The sequence below is a fragment of the Bubalus bubalis genome, chromosome 6 (assembly GCF_019923935.1).
Source record: "Bubalus bubalis isolate 160015118507 breed Murrah chromosome 6, NDDB_SH_1, whole genome shotgun sequence".
Lineage (NCBI taxonomy): Eukaryota > Metazoa > Chordata > Mammalia > Artiodactyla > Bovidae > Bubalus > Bubalus bubalis.
In genome coordinates, this window is record NC_059162.1 from 114,849,762 (window position 1) to 114,875,162 (window position 25,401).

The 25,401-nt window shown below is 52.5% G+C and overlaps 1 protein-coding gene across 12 annotated transcripts in view; it reads left to right on the forward strand.

Annotated features, from left to right (window-relative positions):
- AGAP1 (ArfGAP with GTPase domain, ankyrin repeat and PH domain 1) overlaps positions 1–25,401 on the forward strand; it is a 559,406-nt gene that overhangs the window by 166,682 nt on the left and 367,323 nt on the right. For all 12 annotated transcript variants that reach the window (XM_025289491.2, XM_025289492.2, XM_025289493.2 and 9 more), the window contains exon 2: positions 24,410–24,468. In XM_025289491.2, coding sequence (XP_025145276.1) covers positions 24,410–24,468 — 59 coding nt within the window. The remainder of the gene's footprint in view (positions 1–24,409; positions 24,469–25,401) is intronic.

Consider the following 25,401-nt stretch of genomic DNA (forward strand, 5'->3'; position numbering starts at 1 on the left):
TATCCATCTGGGACCTTCCTGTTCCAATTGGCAAGGGCTTTTAAACAACGGAGAAGTCAGTCTGTGAGATATGTGTGACAGGATTTTACACTTGTAACCTGCTTTCCTGCAGCCTCAGTCCCTGGCCAGGTCACTGGTGGAGTGGTGGACCCAGCAAGGCAGGCTCTGTCTCGGTGGTGCCCATGGCTCAGCCATAGCTCCTGGATACGCAGATATCTCGTCCTTCTGGTTATTTTAGGTCCCAGGCTAGAGACCCAACCATACTTGACTCTGACCTCCCTTGCATTTAAAAGGAGATGCCTAATCTGCTCCACTGACCTGGTTCACGGAAGGCTCTGGAAGCCCAGTTCATTCAAAGACACTAGGGGATTTTTAATTTGGAAGGGAAACCCGGGAGCCTGGAGACTTGTCTCCCAGTTTTTGAGAAGCAGACATAACACGGACCCAGGAGTCACTGGTGAGGGAGGTGCATTAGGGAAAGGTTGACTCAGGTCTCAGAAGGCACAAGCCAGCCCTCACACTTGGAGTTGGTTGTTCCCGGTCATTGGAGGCTTCCACACGCAGCAGAGTCAGGGGATGTTGAAAGGGGGGCCGTGTTCATTGTCTCGGGGCCTGGAATTGGTGGTCTTGGGCTTCCCTGGTGGCTCAGATGGTAAAAAGTCTGCTAGCAATGTAGGAGAACCTGGGTTTGATCCCTGGGTTGGGAAGATCCCATGGAGAAGGACATGGCAACCCATTTCTGTGTTCTTGCCTGGAGAATCCCATGGACACAGAAGCTGGAGGACTGTAGTCCAAGCATCACAAAAGAGTCGGACACAACTGAGCACGGCACAGCAGCAGCAATCTCGGACCGAGGGAAGTCTGCTCCCACCCCCCGCACCCCCCAAAGGCCGCTCCCACAGGTAGCAGCTGCCCCAGTGGCTTGGCTTTGCTTCCTGGGCCCCTGTTGGGCCATTGAGACCCCCCATGATCCTGATGTCCTTTGTCCTTCTGGCTTCAGGTGGTGGGTGCTGTCCCAGCCTCACCTTAATCTGATTCTTCTATAGCCCATGCTTCTTTCTTTCTTTGCTTTCTCTTAGTGTTCTTGCCTTGAACTGATTTCAGGTATGTGAGTTACACAATGATGGTGGCAGGAAAGAATGTTCTGTTTATTGTGGGAGCCGTTGCCACATGGAGAGGGTGCAGCTTCTGCAGTCAGTGGAATCTGTTTGGTCTTGGCTGCAAACTTAGGCTCAAGGCGCCCTGAGAAGTCATTTCACTGCCCTGAAGTCCAGCTGCCTCGTTGATTTAAGTCGAGTCCCTGTGACTGATTCTCAGGAAGCCAGTTGTCGTCGTTCAGTCGCTCAGTCATGTCTGACTCCTTGTGACCCCATGGACTGCAGCACGCCAGGCTTCCCTGTCCTTCACCATCTCCTGGAGCTTGCTCAAACTCATGTCCATCGAGTCAGTGATGCCATCCAACCATCTCGTCCTCTGTCATCCCCTTCTCCTTCTCAGGAAGGTCAGAATGAGTGTGAAAGAGAGTCCTAAACTATGTGGCCCAGCAGCTTCACTTTAGAATAATTGCTTGTTGCGGCTGCTGCTGCTGCTAAGTTGCTTCAGTCGTGTCCGACTCTGTGTGACCCCATAGATGACAGCCCAACAGGCTCCCCCGTCCCTGGGATTCTCCAGGCAAGAACACTGGAGTGGGTTGCCATTTCCTTCTCCGATGCTTGTTATGTGTGTGTGTGTGGTTTTTTTTTTTGTTTTTTTTTTTTTTTTTTTTGCAAAAGACCCCAGAATAGAACATATCACATATGTGGATATGCTTGGATTTGGGGTTGCTCTGACGTGTATCTTTGCCCAAGTGGGGCAGATCCATTCTCAACACTACGAGTGTGAATTAACCTTTTATTTTGTTTCCGCTGCTTCATCCTGTGTTTTCTGATGATCTTCATTTTAACCGCTTCTTTTTAAGTTGTTGACTATTGTATCTTCACTTTTCAAGTGGGGAGAGCAGAGTGGTCTTTTTTCCTTCTCTGGCTTCTTCTCCCCTCCGCGCCCCGCCTCCCCTTCTTTATGTAACTGGAAGAGTTAGCTCCATCTGCAGCACATGGATTCATGTCCTTCCTGATACAAGCCAAACATGTTTATTTCCAAGAGCTGTTCTGAGCACTGCGTCCTCACCCTGCCTTCCACGATCCGAGGACTCTGGTGGGGTATTATGGACCTTGCGGAGTAGATCATTCACAGATGAATCAGCATGAGACTATCCAGGAGATCTGCTGTGTCCCACCCACGACCCATCACATGGTGTCTGGCAGAGGGTCCGATGGTGAGCTCGTTTTACCCTGTGAGGCTCTCTGCTGAGTTTGGTTTCCCTGTGTTCTCATGGAGTGCCAGTAGGCTCATTGTGAAACTCTTTCAAGCTGGTCTCGTGCCCATGCGGCTTGTCAGCCGGGGACGGGGCTCCTGGCGCCCGGCACCTGTGTTTCTGTTTCTGGATGTGCGTCCTCTGGCGCGTTCCATGGCCTCTCTGTGCCTCGGTTTCCTGTGTTCCTGGAACTCCAGGCTGGAGGTGAGGGTGAGAGGCGCGCGTGAGGGTGTGGGTGCTGCCCCGAGCTGCCGATTCCCTGGCCAGGAAGCGGGGCAAGTGGGGTGCTGTGTATGTGAGAAGTCCTACCTTCCTTTACAGTGAAAAATTCATTTCTTCTGTTTAAGGTGAAACGGGTAAAAATAATGACCCCCTTGGAAAGAGGTCACAATTTGGGTTCCACTCACCTTTTTTTTTTCCCGAATGTATTTGCCTCTTTTATCATTCTGAAATACACGTTTAAATTTTGGTTAATATTTAATATTTACTCTATTTACAATTCATATGTTGTACACATATATAACATTTTATAAATCATAAAATAATACATTTGATATTTAGTATTTAAGTAAGTTAAAAATTTAAAATTCATGAGTACCTTACTCGGTAGGCCAGGAAGCTGGGATTGAGAGTTACATGTGCTGAGGCTTGAAGCTCCCTTCCTTCTCCCCTGCAAAGGGTACTTGCCTACCTGCAACCCCTGGGGGAGGTTTGGACATCAGCCACTGACCAGCAGATTCAAAGGCCACTTCCGAATTCTGGTTAAGAGGAAAGCTTTCCCTGTCCACTCCATCCTGATGAATCTCATGACATTATTACATATGGGGTTGCTTCTCAGACCTGCAGGTTAACCGTCAGCTGGGTGGGGGCTGTAGCAGCCTCTGTCCAGGGAAGCCAGGAAGGGGTGGACCCCGGCTCTGAGAATGTCGGAGCCTAGCCCTGAAAGCGCGTGCCATCCTCAGCTGAAGAATCCAGGTGTGTGTGTGTTCTCTGCCACTCTGCCTTGTCCGACTCTCTGTGACCCCATGGATTGTAGCCCGCCAGGCTCCTCTGTCCATGGAATTCTCCGGGCAAGAATACTGGAATGGGTTGCCACTTCCTCCTCTAGGGGATCTTTCCGACCCAGGGATGGAACCCATGTCTCTTACGTCTCCTGCATTGGCAGACAGAATCGTTACCACTGTGGTACCTGGGAAGCCCACGTAGTTGGTATTGAACAGATCTGCATTCCCCAGGCATGAGTTCTCCACACTGCCGTAGATTTTTGTGGCATTTTCGTTTTCTTCCGAGTCTTTAGAGTGTTATCGATCTCTGGGAAGGAGATTAAGCCCTCAGGCTCCGTCAGGCCAAGTCATGCTTTCCGCCTAGGCTTCCTGGGTGGCAGATGTTAGCCGATACCTTTTATGTCCAGAAATTACCTCCAGCTGCCTCTGAAGCCCGACTTTTATTTGTAGCAGGTCTGCCTTTGGGATGATAATATAATTTGTATGTATAATGCCTGGTAAATCCTAGAAGGGTCCTTCACCTTAGATACCGGCTGACAATCCATTTCAGGTGAATTTCCAGACTTCAGTGTTCCTGGTGCACGTCCGTTGCAACTTGATACAACTTGCAGGTAAAAGCCCTTATACGGTGACCAGCCTTTGAAAGGCGGCTTGTTTGTTCAGATGACCTGTCAGCTTTTCGATTCTTCCATTTCCAAAATAAACAGGAACACCCTCTTGCTTCACAGGACACAGCCAGAGGTTTATCTGAGCGGACTTGAGGGAGGGCAGGATTTCAGTGCCAAGCATCTGTCTTGAGGGGAAGTGCCTATCCCCAGGAGTTTAGGCTCTGTCGTAGAAGGCTGTTCCCTGGATTTCTCCTCTGGTCTCTGCCCTGGGACAGTCAGGTCCGGAGTGTGCCCCGTCTTCAGGGCCTGTGGCCAGTCGAGGTGTCCGTGAGTGAGCTGTTAGGTCTCAGCATGCCTTTAGGGGGTCCTGGGTGTGGGGGGTGCATTTTGCCTGTCCCAGCCATGTCCCTTTCATTCCCCGGGTCTCGGGGTCAGGGAGGGCCCCACAGCTCAGTTGCCGTTCGCATCGCCAGCCCCTCTGCCCCATAACACACTTCTGGAACTTTCTGCCTCTCCCGGGGTCCTCAGTGTGCCCTGCAGGTGCACACCGCGTTCAGAAGAAAGATCAGCTCCCACCACTCACACCCCGGGGCCCTTTGAGGGTCTGTTGTGTCGTTTCCGGTGAAACGGAATTTTGTCCTGCTTGTGCCCGATGGCCTGTGCCTGTTATGGCCTGGACTGGGGTCGCCGCAGCTGAAATAGAAACTGTGGTCTGTTTCAAGGGGCGGGGCTGTCCAGAAGAGCCCAGCATCGTGCAATGAAGGGACAGAGCCGTGGGCGCTGGGGACCACGAGGGCGCCACGGGCCATCCCCGTCCCCTGCCTGCCTGGGGAGCTCCTGCCACTGGACTCTGCTATTTGAGGACCAGGCCGATTATGCTTATTTTTAAACTGTTTTTGCTGTGTCACAATAAGGCAATTACCAGCCGCACACCTGCATGATGTTTTCCAGGCTGGGCTGTCGGGAGCTCTCTGCTTTTGTTGATTCATTGCTTCCTGCAACCGCAGATCAAAAGGACCGATGGGTTATCAGTGGAGAGAGGTCTGTGGAGCTGTCTGTGGCGATGGACGGGGAGATTGGGAAGCGTGCCCGAACCCCCATCAGTCAGGGGCGCCCAGGCTCCAGCTTAGCTGCTGCTCCGATGACCTTCCCTTCTGCACGGAGGTGGGCCAGGGGCTTGGTGCTGGGAAGACTTAGGCTGCTTTGTCCTCCCTGTCACTGTGCAGCCCCTTGGGTGGCGGGGCCAGAGGCTGTCGTCTGCTTAGGCTCTTAGACCCTGACACAGCATTGGGCGTCTTCATGAACAGGCAGGGTTTAGCGACGGCAGTGTCTCCCAGCAGCCCCGGGAACTGTGCACTTGGGGGCCACACCGAGAGGGTCAGGCAGAGCGCGTGCAGGTGTGTGAGCCGCGGGGATGGGGTGGCGTGGCATGGGGTGGTGGTCTCAGGCCGGGGCAGATCCCCGTGGTCTCAGGTCTTTGTTCTACTGTCCCACCCCCTTTCTATTGTCATTTATTTCAAAGATGTAATTTCTCGGGGGCCTCAAGCTGTCAGTCCCTTAACAGGGATGTTCCCTACCTTGCCTCCTGCATCTCAGAGTTGAAAGCGTTAGTTGCTTAGTCATGTCCGACTCTTCGTGACCCCATGGACTGTAGCCCGCCAGGCTCCTCTGTCCATGGGATTCTTCAGGCGAGAATACTGGAGTGGGTTGCCGTTCCTTCTCTAGGGCATCTTCCCGAACCAAAACCCGTCATAAAAGATCAAGGCAGTTTCCCTGGATTCCCCTGTGGTTTCTGGCTTTCGGAGCCAGGATGGTGGTAGAGTGGCGTGCGAGTGTGTGTGCTGTGTATGGTGTGTTCACACCTGTGGAGTCTTGGCTGGCAGGGCTGAGGCCGATGCTGTCCGAGCAGGTGGGCAGTGAGCTGGGTTTTGAACCCTAGGCTGCCGGTGCACTCGGGCTGGCTGGTTTGCTTTCCAGGCGGTATTAAACACTTGGGGATGCTTTGTGGTGTTGGCAGTGGTTTTAAAAATATTTCTTCTATTTACTATTTTTTTCCCTGGACTGAATTTATCTGATAGTAAATTTATCTAACAGCTGCATGTGTTTGATAAAAGTGTTGTTGTTCAGTCGCTAAGTCGTGTCCGACTCTTTGTGATCCTATGGACTGCAGCACACCAGGCTTCCCTGTCCATCACCATCTCACAGAGTCTGCTCAATTGAGACGATGATGCCGTCCAACCATCTCATCCTCTGTCGTCCCCTTCTCCTCCTGCCTTCAATCTTTCCCAGCATCAGGGTCTTTTCCAGTGAGTCAGTTCTTCAAATCAGGTGGCCAGAGTATTGGAGCTTCAGCAACAGTCCTTCCAGTGAATATTCAGTGTTGATTTCCTTTACGATTGACTAGTTTGATTTCCTTGCCATCCAAGGGACTCTCGAGTCTTCTCCAGCAACACGGTTTGAAAGCATCAATTCTTTGGTGCTCAGCCTTTATGGTCCAGCTCTCGCATCTGTAAATGACTACTGGAAAAACCGTAGCTTTGACTATATTGACTTTGGTTGGCAAAGGGATGTCTCTGCTTTTTAATAATGAAAGTGAGACAGTAATAAATGCATGGGGTGCATGGGTGCACTGGTTTCACTTTTACTGCTCAGAGGGCTGAAGTACAGATTTCTGAAACAAAGAACCCTGCAAAGTTAGAGCTACAGGGACTTTGACCCCTGCCCCACCCCACCCCTTTTAAAGGTGAAAACACCTTCTTTTTAAGTTAAAAAGGTCTAGTCAAAGCAATGGTTTTCCCAGTAGTCATGTATAGATGTGAGAGTTGGACTATAAAGAAAGCTGAGTGCCAAAGAATTGATGCTTTTGAACTGTGATGTTGGAGAAGACTTGAGAGTCCTTGGACTGCAAGGAGATCCAACCAGTCCATCCTAAAGGAAATCAGTCCTGAATATTCATTGGAAGGACTGATGCTGAAGCTGAAACTCCAATACTCTGGCCACCTGATTTGAAGAACTGACTCACTGGAAAAGACCCTGATGCTGGGAAAGACTGAAGGCAAGGGGAGAGGGGACAACAGAGGATGAGATGGTTGGATGGTATCACGGACTCAACTGTCATGAACTTGGGCAAACTCCGGGAGATGGTGAAGGACAGGGAAGCCTGGCGTGCTGCAGTCCATGGGGTCGCAAAGAGTCGGACATGATTGAGCAACTGAACTGAACATTCTTTATAAAGGTCTAGCCCAGGTGGGCTTCTAAGACTGTGGTGGCCACAGGCACCACACACCTTCCTCCTACCCGCCTCCGCCCCACCTGCAGGCCTGGCTCTGTAGGTTACATTTAATTTCAGAGCTCCGATCGAACATTCGATGCTTTGTATTTGAAACTTTTCAGCACATTTTAGTTTAAAAGAAAAAAATGATAACCAGGAAGGGATACAGTTTATCCTTATTTTTTTATTTTTATTTTTTTCGGCTGCACGACACGGCTTGTGGGATCCCTGTTCCCCGACCAGGGATCAAACTTGCGTTCCCTGCAGCGGAAGCTCAGAGCTGTCGCTGCTGGGCGGCCAGGGAAGCCCCAGGGCACAGTTTATTCTCAGTCCCTGGATGGGCAGGGTGAACACTTGCAGTCTTTGCAGGCAGACCTGAGACTGATGTGACCCTGTTGACCTGGGAGTCGTGCTTGGGGGCAGCCAGATGCTGGGGCTCCTCGGAAAGAGACAAGGCCTCCTCACGTGCTGGACCTGAGTCAGCTCAGGGTGGGTGCGTTGCTCTCGCTGTATCTTTGGGTGAGGTCATTGTGTTTTTTTTTTCCTCTGCTCATGGTTTTTTTTGCCCTGTCCAGTCCAGTGTGAGTATTGGTTTTAAGAAGCCCAAATCAATGGTTTTATTTTCAGAGTTCTAAATCCAGCCGTGTAAACACTTGGGAGTCTGGGCCTGGGGTTTGGCAGGGGTTCGTGGCTATTTTAATTATGCCGGGAGCCTTCCTGAAAGCCGCCCACCGCCGGGTATTCTGTGATTGTGTTGGAAGCCGGGGTCTCAGAAGTCTCCAGTGAGAGCACCACAGCCCTGGGGTGGGGGCTGTTGACGGCAAGAGTCTGATTCTCTTCCCTCTAGAGTCTCTTTCTGAGGAACTGGGTGCTAGGTGCTGGGTGCCTCCTGTCCTGTGAGCCAGGCCAGTGTCTGCAGGTGGCTGACACGCGTCAAGGGGGAGGGGAGAGGTGGGCCTTTTTAAAGCCTGTGCTCGCAGGTGATGTTCTCCCAGGGGTGGGAAGTTTTACACGTTTCCATTGCTATAAGCAAATTTAGCACAGCTTCAAAGTCTGCTTAGGGCCTCAGGTTAATCATCGAAGATGTGGCAGCATCCAGGTAGGGCTTGTGCATCTGTGACTGGCTTTGGTTCACCTCCTTCTCCTCCGCCCCCCCTCCCCACAGGACAACACTGGGTATAAAATGATCAGGTTACCATTGTACCTTGTGGATGTGACCACAGGAAGGTCACGTGTCAGCAAGTGCTGCAAAGCAAACTCCGGGAGAACCCTCAGTGAAGTTTACCTGTTGTCATGGGTTCATATCAGCAGGAACCCCAAGGATGGAGAGACGGTGTTGGGGGGCTTCATGCTCTGGGGACCTGCCTCTCGCTTCCTTTCTTCTCTGACCTCAGTGTGGCCCCCATCATGTGGGCCCTGCCTGCAGGGCTGCAGCCCTGGCCAAGCATGGGAACGTGGCTGATGCCTTCTGGGTCCCTGGGAGGCAGGGCAGGGATGCAGAATTAAATTTCCTAGAAATAGGCAGTGAGATTGTGAGAACTTTCCAAGGGGTGAGCACCGTCGTAACTGTTAGTAGCTGATTTGCTAGTTGGAAAGTAGAGCACGCCCACAATGCGGGAGACCCGGGTTCAGTCCCTGGGTCGGAAAGATCCCCTGGAGGAGGAAATGACACCCCACTCCAGTACTCTTGCCTGGAAAATCCCATGGACAGAGGAGCCTGGTAGGCTACAGCCCATGGGGTCGCCAAGAGTCAGACACGACTGAGCAACTTTACTTCACTTAAGGTAGAGCAAGTTGCCAAAAATCGTGACGGTATCTCCAGAGGAGGTAACTAAACAGAGGAAGCTCAGACACCAAAAGTTCATTGTGAGTTTGACCTCGCATGTCTACTGAAGAGGCTTTCGTCAGGGATGTTTTATGTATGTACAGCCCAAACCCGAGGGGGCTTCCTGGCAGGCACGCACCAGGGATGGCTCCTTCGTGCCCGGCACGTGTGGGCATCTCCACCTAGGTGTGTCCCTGACCACACCTTGGCCTCTGGCCCCTTCCCCGTCTTAGGGCTGTGCACCCATCTTCCACCTGGCACCTCCAGCCAGACGCCTGGCCTGCCCTTCCCCAGTCTGGTCCCTCAGAGGTCCTGGGAGAGTCTCTCTCTGTCTCTGTCTCGGGACTGTAGCCCGCCAGGCCTCTCTGCCCATGGGATTCTCCAGGCAAGAACACTGCAGTGGGTTGCCATTTCCTACTCCAGGGAAGTCTTCCAGACCCAGGGATCAAACTCGTGTCTCTTGTGTCTTCTGCATTGGCCTGTGGATCTTTTGCCACTGGGAAGATTCTTTACCACCTAGGAAGCCCTCAGGTCCCAGGCTTAAATGCCAGCACATCTGAGCCCTTTGCTGACTGTTTCCCCCGGGGCAGCCTCTCCCACTTCATTCCCCTGGTCCCCACAGCTCCTGCCCTGACAGCGTCACGGGCTGGCTTTACAAACCTGTGTGCTCATTGATCTTCTGCTCTAGAAGGCTGCTTCTAGATGGTGGGGCTGGTTTGGAGTTGGTCCTGCATGCTCCTTGGTGTCCTGTGGGCTCCTGAGTTAAATGAACTAGCTTGGGCAGCTGGGTCAGGGACTGGCAGGGTGCTGTGGGCATAGGGGCACGGTTACCCGTGACTCAATGTGGGGTGTCAGAAAACGCTCCCCAGTTCTGGCCTGGTGGTGTCGGGGCCTTCCTGGTGGGGCTGTGCTGTGCTCTCCAGCCCTCAGGGGAGGTCAGCTCCTCGCCTACAGCCTCTGGAAGGCAGGCAGCCCAGCCCCTGGGGCTGCTAGCGCTTGGCTCCCCCTTGGAGGAGGAGGGTGGGCTGCACATTGGGAGGACAGGCTCCCGAGCGGGCTCCACACAGGGTTCAGGCCCCCCAAGGAGGTGGGGAGAATTGGGATGTCGGAGCCGGGGCAGCTCTTGGAGTTGTCCAGGTTAGGCAGAGGGGCCAGGCTTTTCTAAGCCCGTTACCTGTCAGTGGTCAGCTGTGCAAGGGTCAAGTCCTTGACCTAGGCCACTCTCTCTGGCCATCACGTCAGGATCAGCACGTGGTCCGCCACCAACACACTGCACACCCCGACCCCAGGGCTGGAGGGAGGGCCAGAGCGCCCTCCACGGTCGTGTGAGGGTGCAGTCGGAAACGCTCGTGAAAAGGGCATCCGAGTTGTGCTTGGCATCGTGTAGGAGGACACAGAGATTAAATAGAGGAGTTCCCTGAGAGCTGATCTTAAATTAGCTTTTCCTCGCACGCAGAAAGTCCCCTCTCTGCCAGAAATGGTCTCCGTTCCTGTGAGGTTAGAAGCAGGTCCTTTGAGCGGCTCCCTAGCAGGTGGGCGGTCATGGCTTTTCCATTTGCAAAGCGATGCAGTTTCAATGCCTGATAGTTTTACAGAAGAATCAATGTTTTATAAAAAGTGACAGAAATCACGTTTGGTTTGAGAGGGCGACCGTCCGCTTGGGTGTCAGTTTAGTGACGAAAAGGAATAAGAAGGATCGGGGAGCACCCTCCTGCGCATCTCCTGGGTCCCCGGGGCATCTGCTCCTGTCTGCCTTGCTCGGCAGCTCCTCCAGCCCTTCCGGGAGCCGTCCAGCTGCACACCTGGCTTGTTTGTCTCCACACGGGGCTCCTTCCCTCCGGAGCGGCCGTGCGTCATTTGAAAGCAAACACAGCTCAAACCTAGATGACAAGTTGCCAGGAGTAAGTCAGCGCCAGGACGGGTGGGGACTCAGATTTCCTCCTCCCAGTTTAACTGGCGAGACGTTGACATGGAGCCTCCAGGTGCAGCCTGGTTTCTGCGGAGGCTTTGAGCTGTGATCGGTGGGGCGCTGGTGATGGGTGGGGGTGATGGGCAGTCCCCCAGAGCTGGGGACCTGACACACGTGCTGCTGCTGTCGTTCAGTCGTGTCGGACTCTTTGTGACCCCATGGACTGTAGCCCGCCAGGCTCCTCCATCCAAGGGATTCTCCAGGCAAGAATTCTGGAGTGGGTTGCCATTTCCTTCTCCAGGGGATCTTCCTGACCCAGGGATCAAACGCAGGTCTCCTGCATCCCAGGCAGATTCTTTACTGGCTGAGCCATCAGGGGACATATAAAATTTCACATCTGTTCTTTTACCTCCTCAATGGACCTTGTCACCTCACAACCATCTGAAAGGATCTCTGACAGTCATAGTCTGAGGACTAAGAAGGCCAGAAACAACGGGGACCGTCTCCCTTGTTTCCTCCCTAGTTCAGTGCTCAGACACTGAGGCCGACCTTCAGAGCCTTGCTCCTTTGCTGCCGTGGTGACCACGTGGGTGAGTCCTCTTGCGCTCCTTTGGTTCTTAGAGGCGTAAGCAGGAACCACTCCGTTACGAGGGAAGCCTCTCTTTTACCTTTCCTTACTGCAGAAAGAACCCCCACGCCCAGGGTAAAGAAGGAAAACAGGACCCGAATCAGTGGAAGCATCCCCCTGCCTCTTCCTCCCCAGAGACATCACCCAGCTGGCCTCACCGCAGTGGCGTCACTGCGGACCTCCTTCCTTGCCGTGGCTTCTGAGCTGTGGTTTATTAGCTCACTCACCCGTGGCCGGGTGCCCAAGCGCGGGCTGAGGGCACCCATCCCATGACCTGGTTTCCGAGTGTGCTGCACGTCCGCTGTCCTGGGGCTTTCCCATGCACAGGTCGCGTTTTGTGGGGGCGCGGTCTGCACCTGAGCCTCCATGGGGTCACAGCCGCATCTGTGCTGTGTAAACGGGGCAGGTGCAGTGGGGGGCACCTTGCCGGGGCAAGAGATAGGAAGTGGGTGGCACATCCCACAGGTGCACATGTGTGTGCAGGGCCGCTGGGCACCCAGCCTGGGAGCAGAGGAGCGGAGCAGTGTGAGGCTGTCTTCCCAGGATGCTCCTTGAAGGGGACCGAGGTGGAGTCTTGCGGAGATGCTGGGGGGTACCCATGATGTTGTGACCCTTGCCAGCCCTCTGTCATGAGCTTCAGGATTTCATTCCTCTCTGTAACCACTGGCTTTTGTCCTGTTCTCAGAACAGAGGAGAGGCGGCCCAAGATGGTGCACGTGTGGGTGCGTGGCAGGGGTGGGTACCAGGACCAGCAGAGTGGGGATGGGCATGGCCCTGACCAGTGGGGAGGGACTTGGCACACTTGTTTTATCTTCCAATTTTTCATCCATTGCACATGACCAGTACTGACCCTGGAAGGCAGTGACAGAGGGGCCCAGAGGTCACGCAGGCCCTGGAGTGCTCGGTGGACACCCAGGCATGACGACAGAGCAGGCCTTCATCTCTACACTCGGTAGCTTGCGTCCTCGTCTCTTGGACAAGAGGCCCCTAGCCAAGCCCGCAAGGAGGAGGCCCGGATCCGTGGCTGTCAGCTGACTCAACAGACCTTCTGCAAGAACATGATTGGATTTGCTGGACATTACAGCCTCATGGGCAGTATTTGTTTCAATCTTATAAAGCAGCCCCTGGAATTGGTAGGGGCAGCCTGAAATCACTACCCATTTCCTGAGCAAGGGCGGCAGGCTTACTTGTGGGAGAAAGTCATGCATGCTAACTCGAGGAGAGCCCCATTCCCACCCTGTAAAGAGAACTATCCCAACTCTTTGTTTTAATTTGCTTTTTATCTATGTTAAGTCAGGGGTTATGGTAGTCGAACGCTATTCTGAACCCATCACAAGGAACCCAGGTCTGTGAAACCTCCCTTTTGGCCAGCGCAAACCCAATAAGTTGGGAGAGGCTTGGCCTGCCCCACGCATCAGAGCACTGAGCATCTGCAAGGGAGGAAAGAATCTTCCCTTGAAGGGAAGATTCTAGGATGTAAGGCTGAAGGGACCAGATGCAGGCTTCTTGTCTTCCAGGGTAAGGGATGGGGCCCCAAGAGGCCAAATGAGTTGCTTCCTGGAAGCAGGAATTCCCACCTTCAGCTGGGGCAGTGCTGGTTACTGTCTCCTGTTTCAGATGCTTAGCCTCCGGGAGCAGCTTGGAAGGGGTTCACCACATCCACACCCGCTCACCCATGTCCCCTGCAGGCCCAGGTGGGCCTGACTCTGTGCTGGCGATGGGCAGGCCACGGCAACAGACGCTCGGCAGGCTCTGTGCCTTTTGCCCCTGCTGTTGGGGGTGTGCAGTCCTGGATCCCACCGGCCACATGGCCTCCACGCCTCTGCTGACCTTAAAGTTTTCTGGAGGGACAGAATTCATGGGCTCCCTGGTGGCTCATTGGTAAAGAATTTGCCTGCAAATGCAGTTTCCTAACTCAGGTTTGATCCCTGGGTCAGGAATATCCCCTGGAGAAGGAAATGGCAACCCACTCCAGTATTCTTGCCTGAAGAATCCCATGGACAGAGGAGCCTGGAAGGCTACAGTCCACGGGGTGGCAAAGAGCTGGACACAACTGAGTACACATGCAGGAAAAGAGTTGTTTCTGCTTGCTCATTCTGTAGTCATCTTCTGGATTGGATTGGATCCGTTAGCAAGCCACCCCTTATTATAAACATTAATTGCATCATGAATTAAAAAATATTACTATGTATAATTCTTTATGAATTTAAAACTGTCAGACTCAATTATATCTAGCACAGAACAGACTGAAATGCAGCTTATGAATTGTAAACATCTAGGCCATCTCTGGGAAGAACCCCCTGAGGAGGAAATGGCATCCCACTCCAGTATTCTTGCCTGGAGAATCCCATGGACAGAGGCGCCTGGCAGGCTACGGTTCATAGGGTCGCAAAGAGTCGGACACGACTGGGCGACTTAGCACACACACAAGGTGTCTCTTTTTTCCCAGGGTTTATTTTAACCAGGAAAATTTTCTTGTTTCAGCTCTGTCTTAACTTTCACAAAGAAAGTGAAGGTTACCCACCAGCAGCATCTGAGCTGCACAGTAGAAGTTACTTTTTAATATATATGTCAACTCAGACCTTAATAAGGAGAATAGCCAACAGCTGCTTAGAAGTGCCAGGAGCCGGTGGCGGGAGGCTGTGTGTCCTTGGCCTTGACCTGGTGTCTCAGTGGTGGGACTGGGCTCTGTGTTCCTAGGGCCCCGGGCTCAGGACCCTAGCGCGGCAGCCCGTGTTACAGGTTCTCAGTTACTCATCACACCAACCATCGTTTGAAAATTCTTGTTACTCTTCCCACTTCCAGAAGCAGTTACCCCAGGCTCAGCTGCAAGCCCCCATGCAGTTCAGGTTGACCATCTCTTCTGTGCTAAGACCCTGGGTGGGTCTTTATCCAGCTCCCGTTGGCAGTGCTCCAGAGACAGAGAGGAGCCTGAAGGTGGCCTGAGCTCAGGGCTGGCTTGTGGGCCAGGCAGGAGGTGTTGGCGGCCTGAACCGCTGTGGGCATCTGATAGACCCGGGAGCCCAGGCTCGTTTGGGAAGGAGAGATGGAAAAGGTTGGCCTAGGCGAGGTGTCTGAGACCCCAGACTCAGACCTGTGCCTCCCTGCCTCAGCATCTTTCCTTCCCTTGGTCGGGGGAGGGTCTGGTGTCACTGCCAAGGCCTGGGGACATCAGAGGGGCTGAGCCAGGCGATCGGGGCCCCGGGAGGCCCCCTGCAGACACCAGCAGTGTCTGGTTGGGGATCGCCTTGGTGTGCAAAACTGAGATATAAAATAGGAAGGTTTCAGGTGGCAGCGGTTGGCTTAACAGGAAGAATGGGAGCTGACCTTTCATAACATTGTAGCTTGTGACCCTAAGATATGTTTAAAGTTGAATGTACTCTGCTGCTCGCCAAAGTTTTGTGACCCTCTTCAATGCTGGTGAAATGGGACCTCCACACACTTGGTGACTCTTCTTTCTGAAAATCCCTGGGGCATTTAGTGGCCAAAATCCACTCCTAGAGCCATGAAATAAGCCTCCGAAGAGTGAACAGCTGCAGCCACGTTGCGTTCTGCCACCTTAAGGGTTCAGTTCAGTCGCTCAGTCGTGTCTGACTCTTTGAGACCCCATTGCAGCACACCAGGCTTCCCTGTCCATCACCATCTCCTGGAGCTTGCTCAAACTCATGTCCATCGAGTCAGTGATGTCATCCACCATCTCATCCTCTGTCGTCCCCTTCTCCTCCTGCCTTCAATCTTTCCCACCATCAGGGTCTTTTCCAATGAGTCAGTTCTTCATATCAGGTGGCCAAAGTATTGGAGCTTCAGCATCAGTCCTTCCAATGAATATAAAGGACTGATTTTCTTTAGGATGGACTGGTTGGATCTCCTTGCAATCCAAGGGACTCCCAAGAGACTTCTCCAGCACCACAGTTCGAAAGCATCCATTTGACACTTAGCCGCCTTTATGGTAGGGAAGGGAATCAGCCGTCCTCTGGGAAGTTAGAAGCCTGCACGCTCCCCTGGAGCTAATCTGGGCAGGCAGCATTTGCCTTGGGGGCTCCTCAGGGAGAAGAGAAAAGGTCCTATCAAAGGCTGGTTGTGTGGAGAAGGATTCTGAGCCATATCAGGGCTCAGGGAGAGACGATGCTTTGGGACTGCAGACCCTCAGTTGTGTCCACGATGGTGGGATTGGGGGTGTCTGGGTGGCCTGGCCTGGGTCACCCTGCACTGAGAAGGGCCTTTGGAGTCGGGGTAGGACATTGTCTGCTTCTGTTGCAGGAAGAGGGGCTCTTGACTAACACTTGGAATTGAATTGTCCAAGGAGACACACTTGCTGACAAAGCAAGAGACTTTCTAGGGAAGGGGCACCGGGTGGAGAGGAACGTGAGGGGACCCGGGAGACCTGCTGTGCCACGTGGCTCACGGTCTCAGGTTTTATGGCGATGGGATCAGTTTCCCAGTTGTGTTTGGCCAATGTTTCTTACTCAGAGTCCTTCCTGGGGCTACACCTGTTGCTCAGTCCAGGTGGATGTCAGCGAGAAGCATTCTGGGAGGTCGTGGGACACGTGGTGTCTCCTTTTGACTTCCTCCAGTCCTTCTGGTTGGTGGTGACTTGTTAGTTCTGCGTGCCTTACCAGGACCTCCTGCTTGTAAAATAACTCACCTAAATGGTCACTGCGGTGTCTGGCCAGGGTGGGCAGTTTCAGGCAGTGTGTTTCCCCTAACACTTCGAGGGTCTTTGAGGCCCTGGGAAAGCAACTTGAACTTCCAGGGAATCCCAGAACGAATCTGGTATCCCAGAGATTTATGGTCTATTCCGTTTATTATAGAGATTCAAGGAATTTCAAATAAGAAGTCAAATCATCCCTTAGAAAACTGTTGCCAGTGAGCTTCTGTTAAATCCTCCATTGGAGAGTCATCAGCGTATTAATGTATTAGCCAGCCTGCCGTGTGGCTCTTTCCTGCTGCAGCTGAAATGGATTTCTTATTTTATTAGGGATGTGCATTTCCTCTCTGAGCTCAGAAAGGAGACTGAGTGGAGCCCTGGTGCCTGCCAGCGCTCCGGTTCTCTGGAGCTGTGCTTTCTCTTCCCTGCTCTTGTTTCCCTTTATATTTTGGGATTCTGAATGCTTTAAGCTAAAAATAAAGCTCTTTCACTTTTCTGTTGCTAAAAAGAGTTAAAAAAAAAATTCTTGGAAATTTAACGTTTCAGCCTAACATCTCAATCCTGGAAATGATAGTAGGTTGTTTTTTAAAAGTCATCTGTGGTTTCAGAGTTGTTTTATTTTTTTAACCCTGAACATAATTTCAGAAGATTTGTCTGGAACCTCTGGATCACCGGATCCAAATGGGATTGTAAGGAAAGGAGAGGATGAGATGGTTGGATGGACATGAGTTTGAGCAAACTCCGGGAGATAATAAAGGACACGGAAGCCTGGTGTGCTGCAGTCCATGGGTGCACAAAGAGTTGGACACGACTGAAGAAATTTTTATTATGGTTTTAGTCCCCCTACCAGATAGGCTACTAAGATTGTCCCTCCTAATTAATCATTTTCCCCGAGGTGTATATTACGCCAGGCGGTTGTTATGTATGGTGCTCATTTTTAGCATGAAATGCACAAGAAGGAAGTCCAGCCACAGCTTTGATGCTTCTCTGAATGTCAGAGTGTAACCACTTGGTCCAGGCTCAGAGGAAATGGACGTAATGAAGGGGTAATCTCCCTGGCAGATCTTAACTCAGGGTTCCTGGTTATTGGTGGAACCCAGAGATTAATACAGTCTGCAGCCATCTTCATCCCCTGCAATTAAATAAACTCCCAAGATTTTGGAAGAAATTGCTGGACAGGAAGGACTTTTTTTTTTTTTTTTTTTTTAGCGACTTTGCAAAATCCAACTGGTGTTAAGACTTTTGACCCACCAAGTCAAGTAAAGAGAATGGAAGAGTTGATGCGGTAGTAATACGAAATAGTCCAATAGTACCAAGGGGAAAGGGGGGCGGGCGGGCTTTCTGCCCAGTAGGAGGTTACTATTTGCTGGACGATTTCTCACCTGTGTTCCTAGCACTTAGGAATTAGGTGATGAGGTCAAGATCCCTAATGGGCAGCAAGTTGTGAATTGGGAATCTGTCCTTGCCCCTGCCCACCCACACCCTCTGTGTCCTCTTTGGTCCAAGGGGATTAAAAGTGAGGAACCTTTATGGCTTGGGTGCCTATTGTGTGTGTGTGGTGTAATGAGAGCCTTACATTTCCTGGTTAAACGCGCTGTTCTGCATGTGAATAATCTTGAAAACAGCCCAGGGCTGAGTCCCTCACTTAAGTGCTATTGGCAAGCAGGGATTGAAAGGAGTTTGGAATCAGGATGAATTTTAAGAAAGTCCCAGGCCAGGGAAACAGCACAGCTCTCCTGGGAGCGAAAACAAGCAGCTGAGCCGCTTTGTTGCTGGGTCTGATTTGTGTCTGTTTCTGCTCCCTGCCCCCACTGCTCTTGGGTCTGTCCTCCCCTCTGTGGGTATCGGCAGCCTTCTGTGGGGTCCAGAGTCTTGTCCCTTCCGAAGGAGGAGCCAGGATGGGGCTGGAGGTGGCCCTGAGGGGGAGCTTCCGGAAGGAAAGCCCCCTCCGTCTTTGCTTTCCACCAGTGGCCCAGAAAAGCCGCTTTTCTGCCGAGGAGAGAGGCTTTTCTCTGAAATAAGCCTGAGTCCTTTGTGGCTGTGTCTCCCTCAGAAGAACAGGGAGGGGACTTTGGGGTGTCTAGGGGGTGCATGCTTAAGATGCCTTCCTGAACCCCTCGAGGTTGATCTGTGTGTGTCCTCTGGAGGGGGCTCAGGCTGTTTCAGGGACAGGGTGCAGTGGGGGGCCCCCCGCAGGGTCCAAGTCCTTCCTCTGCCAGGTGGATGGTGGCGGCTTTTACTTCCAGCTGCAGGTTGTCTGAGCCCCTCCGTGGAAGGCTGTCTGCTTGCCCTCACCCCAGAGGTCAGCAGGCACAGCCAGGTGGACCCTGTTCCGCAGAGGACAAAGCCACATTGATGCAGGTGCCTGTGAGTGTGGGAAAACAGCAGCCCAGGGAGGAGGACGGAGGCCGGCTTGGAGGAGGAGGAACCCAGCCCCGAGGAAAAGGGTTTCCTCCGGTGTTTGTATAATGACGACGTTCCTCCTGCATCTGGCATTCAGATTTCCTAAGAAGGCCTCAAGGCCCACCTCCCTCAGAAGTAAGTGCAGAGTCTCGGGGTGCCAAGGGCAGCTGACCTCACCACGGTGGTCAGGTGCCCAGTGGTCCAGATGTGCAGCACGCGGGCCTTTTGTTAAGGCGCCTGCTGTGGGTGGAGGCTGGCTGGAACCAGCAGGAGCCCCGCCCGACGCCCTCGGGGCACCCCCGGGCCAGGCGGCCCGGAGCCAGCTCCCAGCAGTGGCCTTCTCTTCGGCAGTGTGTGTGTAGACGCCTGTTACTCAGTGACCCGCGTGGTCAGCAGTGTGAGGACCAAAACAGAGGTGAGTACAGCGTGGTGTTGTCAGTACGTCTGCCTCAGCCGTCTTCCAGGTCCAGACTTGGCACCCCCTTACTTTGTGTGTGTGTGTGTGTATATGTGTACTTTGTAAAAACTTCTTTTAAGACTTTATTTTTTCAGAGTAGTTTTAGGTTTACAACAAAACCGAGAGGGAAGAACAGAGCTTCCCTTATCTTTCCGCATCGCCCCCCTTCCCATCGTCAGCATCACTCCCCAGAACAGTACCTCTCTACCAGGGCGGAACCCACACTGACACGCCACAGTCTCCCCAGATCTGTATTTCACCTTTAGGTCTCACTGTTGTCTATTTTAAAAGACTTAAAACGAATGAAAGCTGAATGTAAAACAACAACAAAGAAACTGCTGATGATACTGTAAATGGGCGACCCAGATGGTGTGAATTTCACATTTCTTGGGGCTCGGCACTGACCGTCCGAACGCCAGGCACCTTTTCCTTGGAAAGTGCGGATCTGGCGGCTTCCTGTTTGCTCAGCGTCACAGCGGTGTGTGTTGTGGACACAGTGCACTTCCACAATCTGACCTTCACCGGGCTTTGTCTTAATACAGAGTTAAGCTGGTCAGGAATTCTACTGCTGTCTGTGTTTAGCTGTGTAGGGACTGCCTTTCTCAAGTCCTAAAATAATAACATGCTGTGTGTGTGACCTGTGGGCATACCAGGGTGACAGCAGGGAGCTGGTGTCTTTTCCTTTAACTTCAGATATTTTGGTCCTTGCTCAGTGGTAAAGAACCCACTTGCCAACGCAGGAGCCGCAGGACATGCTGGTTTGGTTCCTGGCTCAGGAAGATTCCTTTGGAGGAGGAAATGGCAACCCACTCCAGTATTCTTGCCTAGATCACCCCATGGACCGAGGAGCCTGGCGGGCTCCATGGGGTTGCAAAGAGTCAGACACGACTGAGCTACTGAGCACACATGCATGTTAGAAGAACTGGGCTGAGCATTTCTGCTTAATATTCATATGGCTCCCCCCACCCCGTGTTGAGTCATGTTGATTTCCCTCCCCTTCGTGTAACCACCTCTTGTTCCGTGAGTCGCTTTGACCAGCGCCTGCAGGGAGGCCACTTTCTTTCTCTGACTGCCTCTGGATTTCTTTTCTGAAGAAGCTAATAGCTCGGGTTTTTCATTCCTGAAAAAAGTTCCCTGTTACTTTAAGTTCCCTAATCTGGGTGTTCTTTGAGTGTTTCTTTTCACTGTTAATGATTTAAATTAAAGAGATAACATGGAATCTGAAGTGCAGCCATGTTAATGATAAGAAATGACGAACCACCTTCCTTTCCTAAACCCTGCTGGGCAGTTGCCGAGGGTCCCCTGCAGCCTGGGCACTTGCAGCCCCGCCGTGACGTCATCCAGAGGCCTCAGTGTCACAGGTTAAATGCAGTCAGTCAGTGGCCACCAGCTGCGTTGTGTTCTAAATTCCAGTCCAGGGGCTTTCAAAGTGGCTCAGTGGTAAAGAATCCGCCTGCTAGCACAGGAGACATGGATTTGATCCTTGGGTTCGGGAGATCGCCTGGAGAAGGAAATGGCAACCCACTCCAGTATCCTTGCCTGGGAAACCCCATGGACAGAGAAGCCTGGCGGGCTGTGGTCCTTGGGGTCACAAAAGAGACGTGACTGAGTGACTGAACGAAAACGTCAGCTGTGCTTCCATCAGCGTGCGGGAATGCGTCGTCTTAATACTGTTCTACTCTAAGTGGGGCAGTCGAGTGAAGCTCAGAACGGCCCCTTCTGAAATGGCACATCCTCTGTGACTTGGGGTTCTAACTACTCTGAGAACGCGCACGCATGTGCACAGGCGTTCCCAGGCACACACACAGGCTTCCAGGGAGTGTGCCCCAGGAGCATGTGTGTTTATCCTTCGAGGATTGCTGCACCGTGGAACTTAAACGTGGTAACCCAGGGACTGAAGAGCAGATAAGACCAAGGAGGGCCTTGGAATGCAGGAAGGGAAAAACCAGACCCTTATCGTCCTTCCCTCCCCCGTGTCGTAACTATTCACGGATTTCAGGTCCTCCTGAGCAGCATAACCCATCTCCTCTCCTACCCCATAGTGAAGGTCGCTCAGTCATGTCCGACTCTTTGTGACCCCATGGACTGTACCCTCCATGGGATTCTCCAGGCCAGAATACTGGAGTGGGTTAGCCTTTCCCTTCTCCAGGGGATCTTCCCAAACCAGGGATCAAACCCAGGTCTCCCACACTGCAGGTGGATTCTTTACCAGCTGAGCCACCAGGGAGAAGGTATGTGCCTTACTCTTCCCCCCACCCAGTATATGTGCCTCATCCAATCAGCAAATGACCCGCAAGACCCCCATCCCACTCCTTATACCCTGGGTATAAAGGTGGACTGAGGAGCCCTGTTCAACGTGGATTCTCCCTTGAGCTGGCCCACTGTTCTAACAGCGTCTCCCGCTCTAATAAACTTTATTCTCCTCTCATTCTGCCTTCTGTCCAGAAGTTCTTTTCCAGATCACAACATTAAACAGGGCAGCCGGCTGGTCTGGGCCCTACAGGCCCCACCCTGCTCACCCCGAGACATGCTGTCAACTCTGTCATCCCCGCTCAGCGAGTGCAGCCCTGGGAAAGGCCCCGATCCGTAGACGAGGAGCATGTAGAAGTCTCTGACGCTTTTGCTACGTCTTTTGTGATTTTTCATGTAACCTCTTTGGAGACGGCTTTCTGTCCCGATCCGGCAAGGATGGAGGCGACGAACATTAAGTGCATTTTTTAAAATGGAAGATGTGTTGTTTCTGGTCAGTTAAATTAAACATTAATTTTATTAATCTAGTTTTCACAAGCAAATGTATTCCGCTCGAGGGAAAATTTATTTGCAAGCAAGAAGGCACCGCACACGGTGTTCCAGTGTTTATATAATTATACATCTTTATTTAATGGAGCCCTGCTTAAGTTATTATGAATATGTAATATTTGTTGTGATAAACATAATCTTTTGGTGACATGTGCTTAAAAATCAGCTGAGCATTAGTGAATGAAGCTCATTTTAATTCCCACTTTACCCTCTTTGTTTTCCTATTAAGAGTATTAAAAGCTGTGTTCTTGAATTTTTTTTATATGCCAGATGGTATAAAATTTGAGGGGTACTGAAAGGTGGCAGTGACAAGAAAGTCTCATTACCTTGTCCCCAGGCTGGTTCCTTAACCCTAGATCAGCAACTATGAGGTATTTATGCTTCCAGAAGTGTTCTCCGCATGGACAGGGTTGTGTGTGTTACACACACACACACACACACACACACACACACATCACTGTGGCTTTGGGATGGTTGCACTTTGATACACTGAGGCTTTTGTTGGTGACTTAGCCTTCCTTCCAGGAATGTATCCCAGAGAAGGAAATGGCAAGCCACTCCAGTGTTCTTGCCTGGAGAATCCCATGGACAGAGGAGCCTGGCCAGTTATAGTCCATAGGGTCGCAGGGAGTCGGACGTGACTGAGTGAGCACATAGGAATGTATCCATGTGCGTGTAACCAGCCCTGGGTTGTTACAAGCATGGCAACAGCCCGGCTTTGGGAGACATTCTTGGCACAGGTATTTCATGTTGATGGAACAGCTGGCATCTGCTTCCCTGGACTGTTGGAATCACCCCACCCCCAATCCTACAATCTGCATTCCCGTTCTCCTGCGAGATCAGCTAATGACAGAGAGTGAGTGAGTGTGACCTCTCTGATCACCCTGTTCACTGTTGGGAAGGTGTGGCGCTGGTTACTGTTTGCTGAGTGCACACGAGGGCTCAGGCAGGCCCTGTACTAGAGCACCCACGGTTAACTTGCCTGCAGGGACAGCTTGTCTGGGACACGTCAGGGTGGTGCCCGCCAGCCAAAGAGTGGGTGTGCAGGTACCCAATTAATGTGTGCCCCCCGACACGTGGCCCCCAGCTGGCTCACTTCTGTGGAGGGAGCAGTGGCCCTTGCCCTTCCCTTTCCTGAATGAACATCTTTCCTTCTGAGCTCCTTTCCAATGGGCCCGCTTACTTTGCCAGTTGGCCGGGCATTCGAGTCTCCGAAGTCCAGTGTCTCTGCTGTTGGACACTGGTCCCCGCCAGCTCTCAGCTGCACCTTGGAGGCCCTTTGCAGCTGCCTGGCTCCTCCCATCCCATCCTGATCCCCCAGCCCGGCCTTCCTCTGCCCTGTAGTCCTCCTCTGACGTGAGGAAGGCCTCTGAGCCGGCAGACCTCAGCCTCCGTCTTCACGGGGCCGGCAGTGTCTGTTTTTTCATGTCACTATCTGTCTTCTCCAAGTGTTTTCTGGTCCTTCTCTGCGATGCCCCCAGTGGAGCTGCATCCGTTCCTGCATCAGTTGGGTTAGAAAGTCGGGCATTTGGCCTTACTTGACTTTTAGGCCATTTGTGATTTGACTTCTTGGTCATTATGTAGCATGAAGGAATTGGGGGGTTTTCAGAAAAGGCACAGAAACTGAAGGCCCTTTGGAGGCAAGCCCTCCGCTCGGGGGTCTCTGGGGCAGCTGCCGTGTTCATTACCAGCTCCGTCTGTCCGTCCCTCAGTACACAGAGTGGGTGGTGGGGTGGGGTGCCATGAAGGGAAATGGCAGGTAGGGGACACGGGGAATCAGGTCGTTGGGGTCCTCCCTGTGGGGCGGTCACCTCCACCCATACACTTGGGGGTGAGAGGCAGAGACGGTCAGGGGAGGCCGCCCCGAGAGTGCTGACTGGGCGGGCTGGGCCCTGCAGAGGGCCCCGCAGTGGCTGGGCACCCCCGGTCTTTTCGACACATCACGTGTCATCCCAAAGTGTCCTGACTGGATCTTCACTGTCTGTTGTGTCTTTGAGGATCAGAAGTCCAGCACCAAGGTCTTCTAAACCATAACATGCTGTAAACACTTGAATTTTCAAAATCCAGCCATCAGCTACTGTAACTTTGTTGGTGGAATTTTAAGCAAGTTACTACTATTTTAGGGGAAACCCAGAGGCTCAAAGTTGCCTGGCATCAGGGTCAGTTTCAGAGCAGCCAGAGCCTCCATCGTCTTCCAAGTGGCCCACCCTTAGGGTCAGAAGGGTCTGAACGCCCAGGGAAGCGTGGATCCTAAAGGGCTGGGGCAGGACTTGGTGGTCTTGGGTCAGAGCATGTGATGAGGTTTAGCAGACGGGACATGGACTGGCGTCAGAACGGCTGTGTGCGGCAGGCAAATCTCAGCAGCTCAGGGGATGAGATCCCAGGCCGGGGGCTGGACCGTCTTCCGTGTCCTTCTGGTTTGAAGACTGGCACCGTGGGGGCGTACTGACCCTGCCCTCCTTTAAGTCACGTGTCTCACTTGCGTTCACCCTCCTGTTTTACAGATGCCTTCGTGAACAGCCAGGAATGGACGTTGAGTCGATCCGTCCCGGAGCTCAAAGTGGTGAGTGGTCGCTCTGGCCTTGAGCCTGATTGTTTCTCAACCTGTAGGAGAGGGGCTCGGAATGGGCCCAGGAAGAGGCATGGCGTGGCCTGTGAGCACCCACGTCTCCTCCCCGGGGGCCCAGAGGTGTGTCTGGTGTGTCCTGGGGAGTGGGGGGGGCAGGTGAGGCTGAGGGTGGGGCTGGAGCCCGGGGGTGCCTGTGACGGCCACGATGGGTGGCCAGGCAGACGGCCTGTGTGCAGGGCTGGTGTCCCCCTGCCGTTCTGTCTCACACCTGTGTGTGTGTGAATGAGTGAGAGACACTCGTCGGTTTGTCTCTCACACACCGACCCACCCACACCTTTACTAGTCCTTTGCAGGATGTCATGGGAAGTCTCTGTGGCTAACTATCAAGTCATAATTGTAATTCATTATTAAGGAAGTGTGACTATGTACTGTTAACGAAGGAGCAGTGAAAAATTAAAAGCTTTGTTCTCATTATGAACTTTAATAATTCAGTGAGGCTACTCAAAGCTTTGTTTGCTGTTCAGTCACTGAGTCGTATCCGACTCTTGGCGACCCTGTGGACTGTAGCCCGCCAGGCTCCTCTGTCCTCCACTATCTCTTGGAGATTTAAAGCTTAGACATTGACTGAAGTAAAAAGTAACTTGAGTCTGTTGAAGTCATACCTCTGAGCCCCTCCGCACTTGGCACCCCTCACCTTAAGGTGGAAACAAGGACCCATAGATGAAATGATCACGTTGCTGTGTGATCAGTGGCATTTGGAGGATGTGTGTGTATATGTGTTTTTGTGTGTGTGTGTATACGTGTTTTTGTGTATGTATATGTGTTTTCATGTGTGTGTGTGTGTTTGTGTGTGAAACGTCTCATGTGGCGGACTCTGACCGTGGTGACGGCAGGTGAGTTCCTTCCAGGTCTGACCTTCCTCAGTGA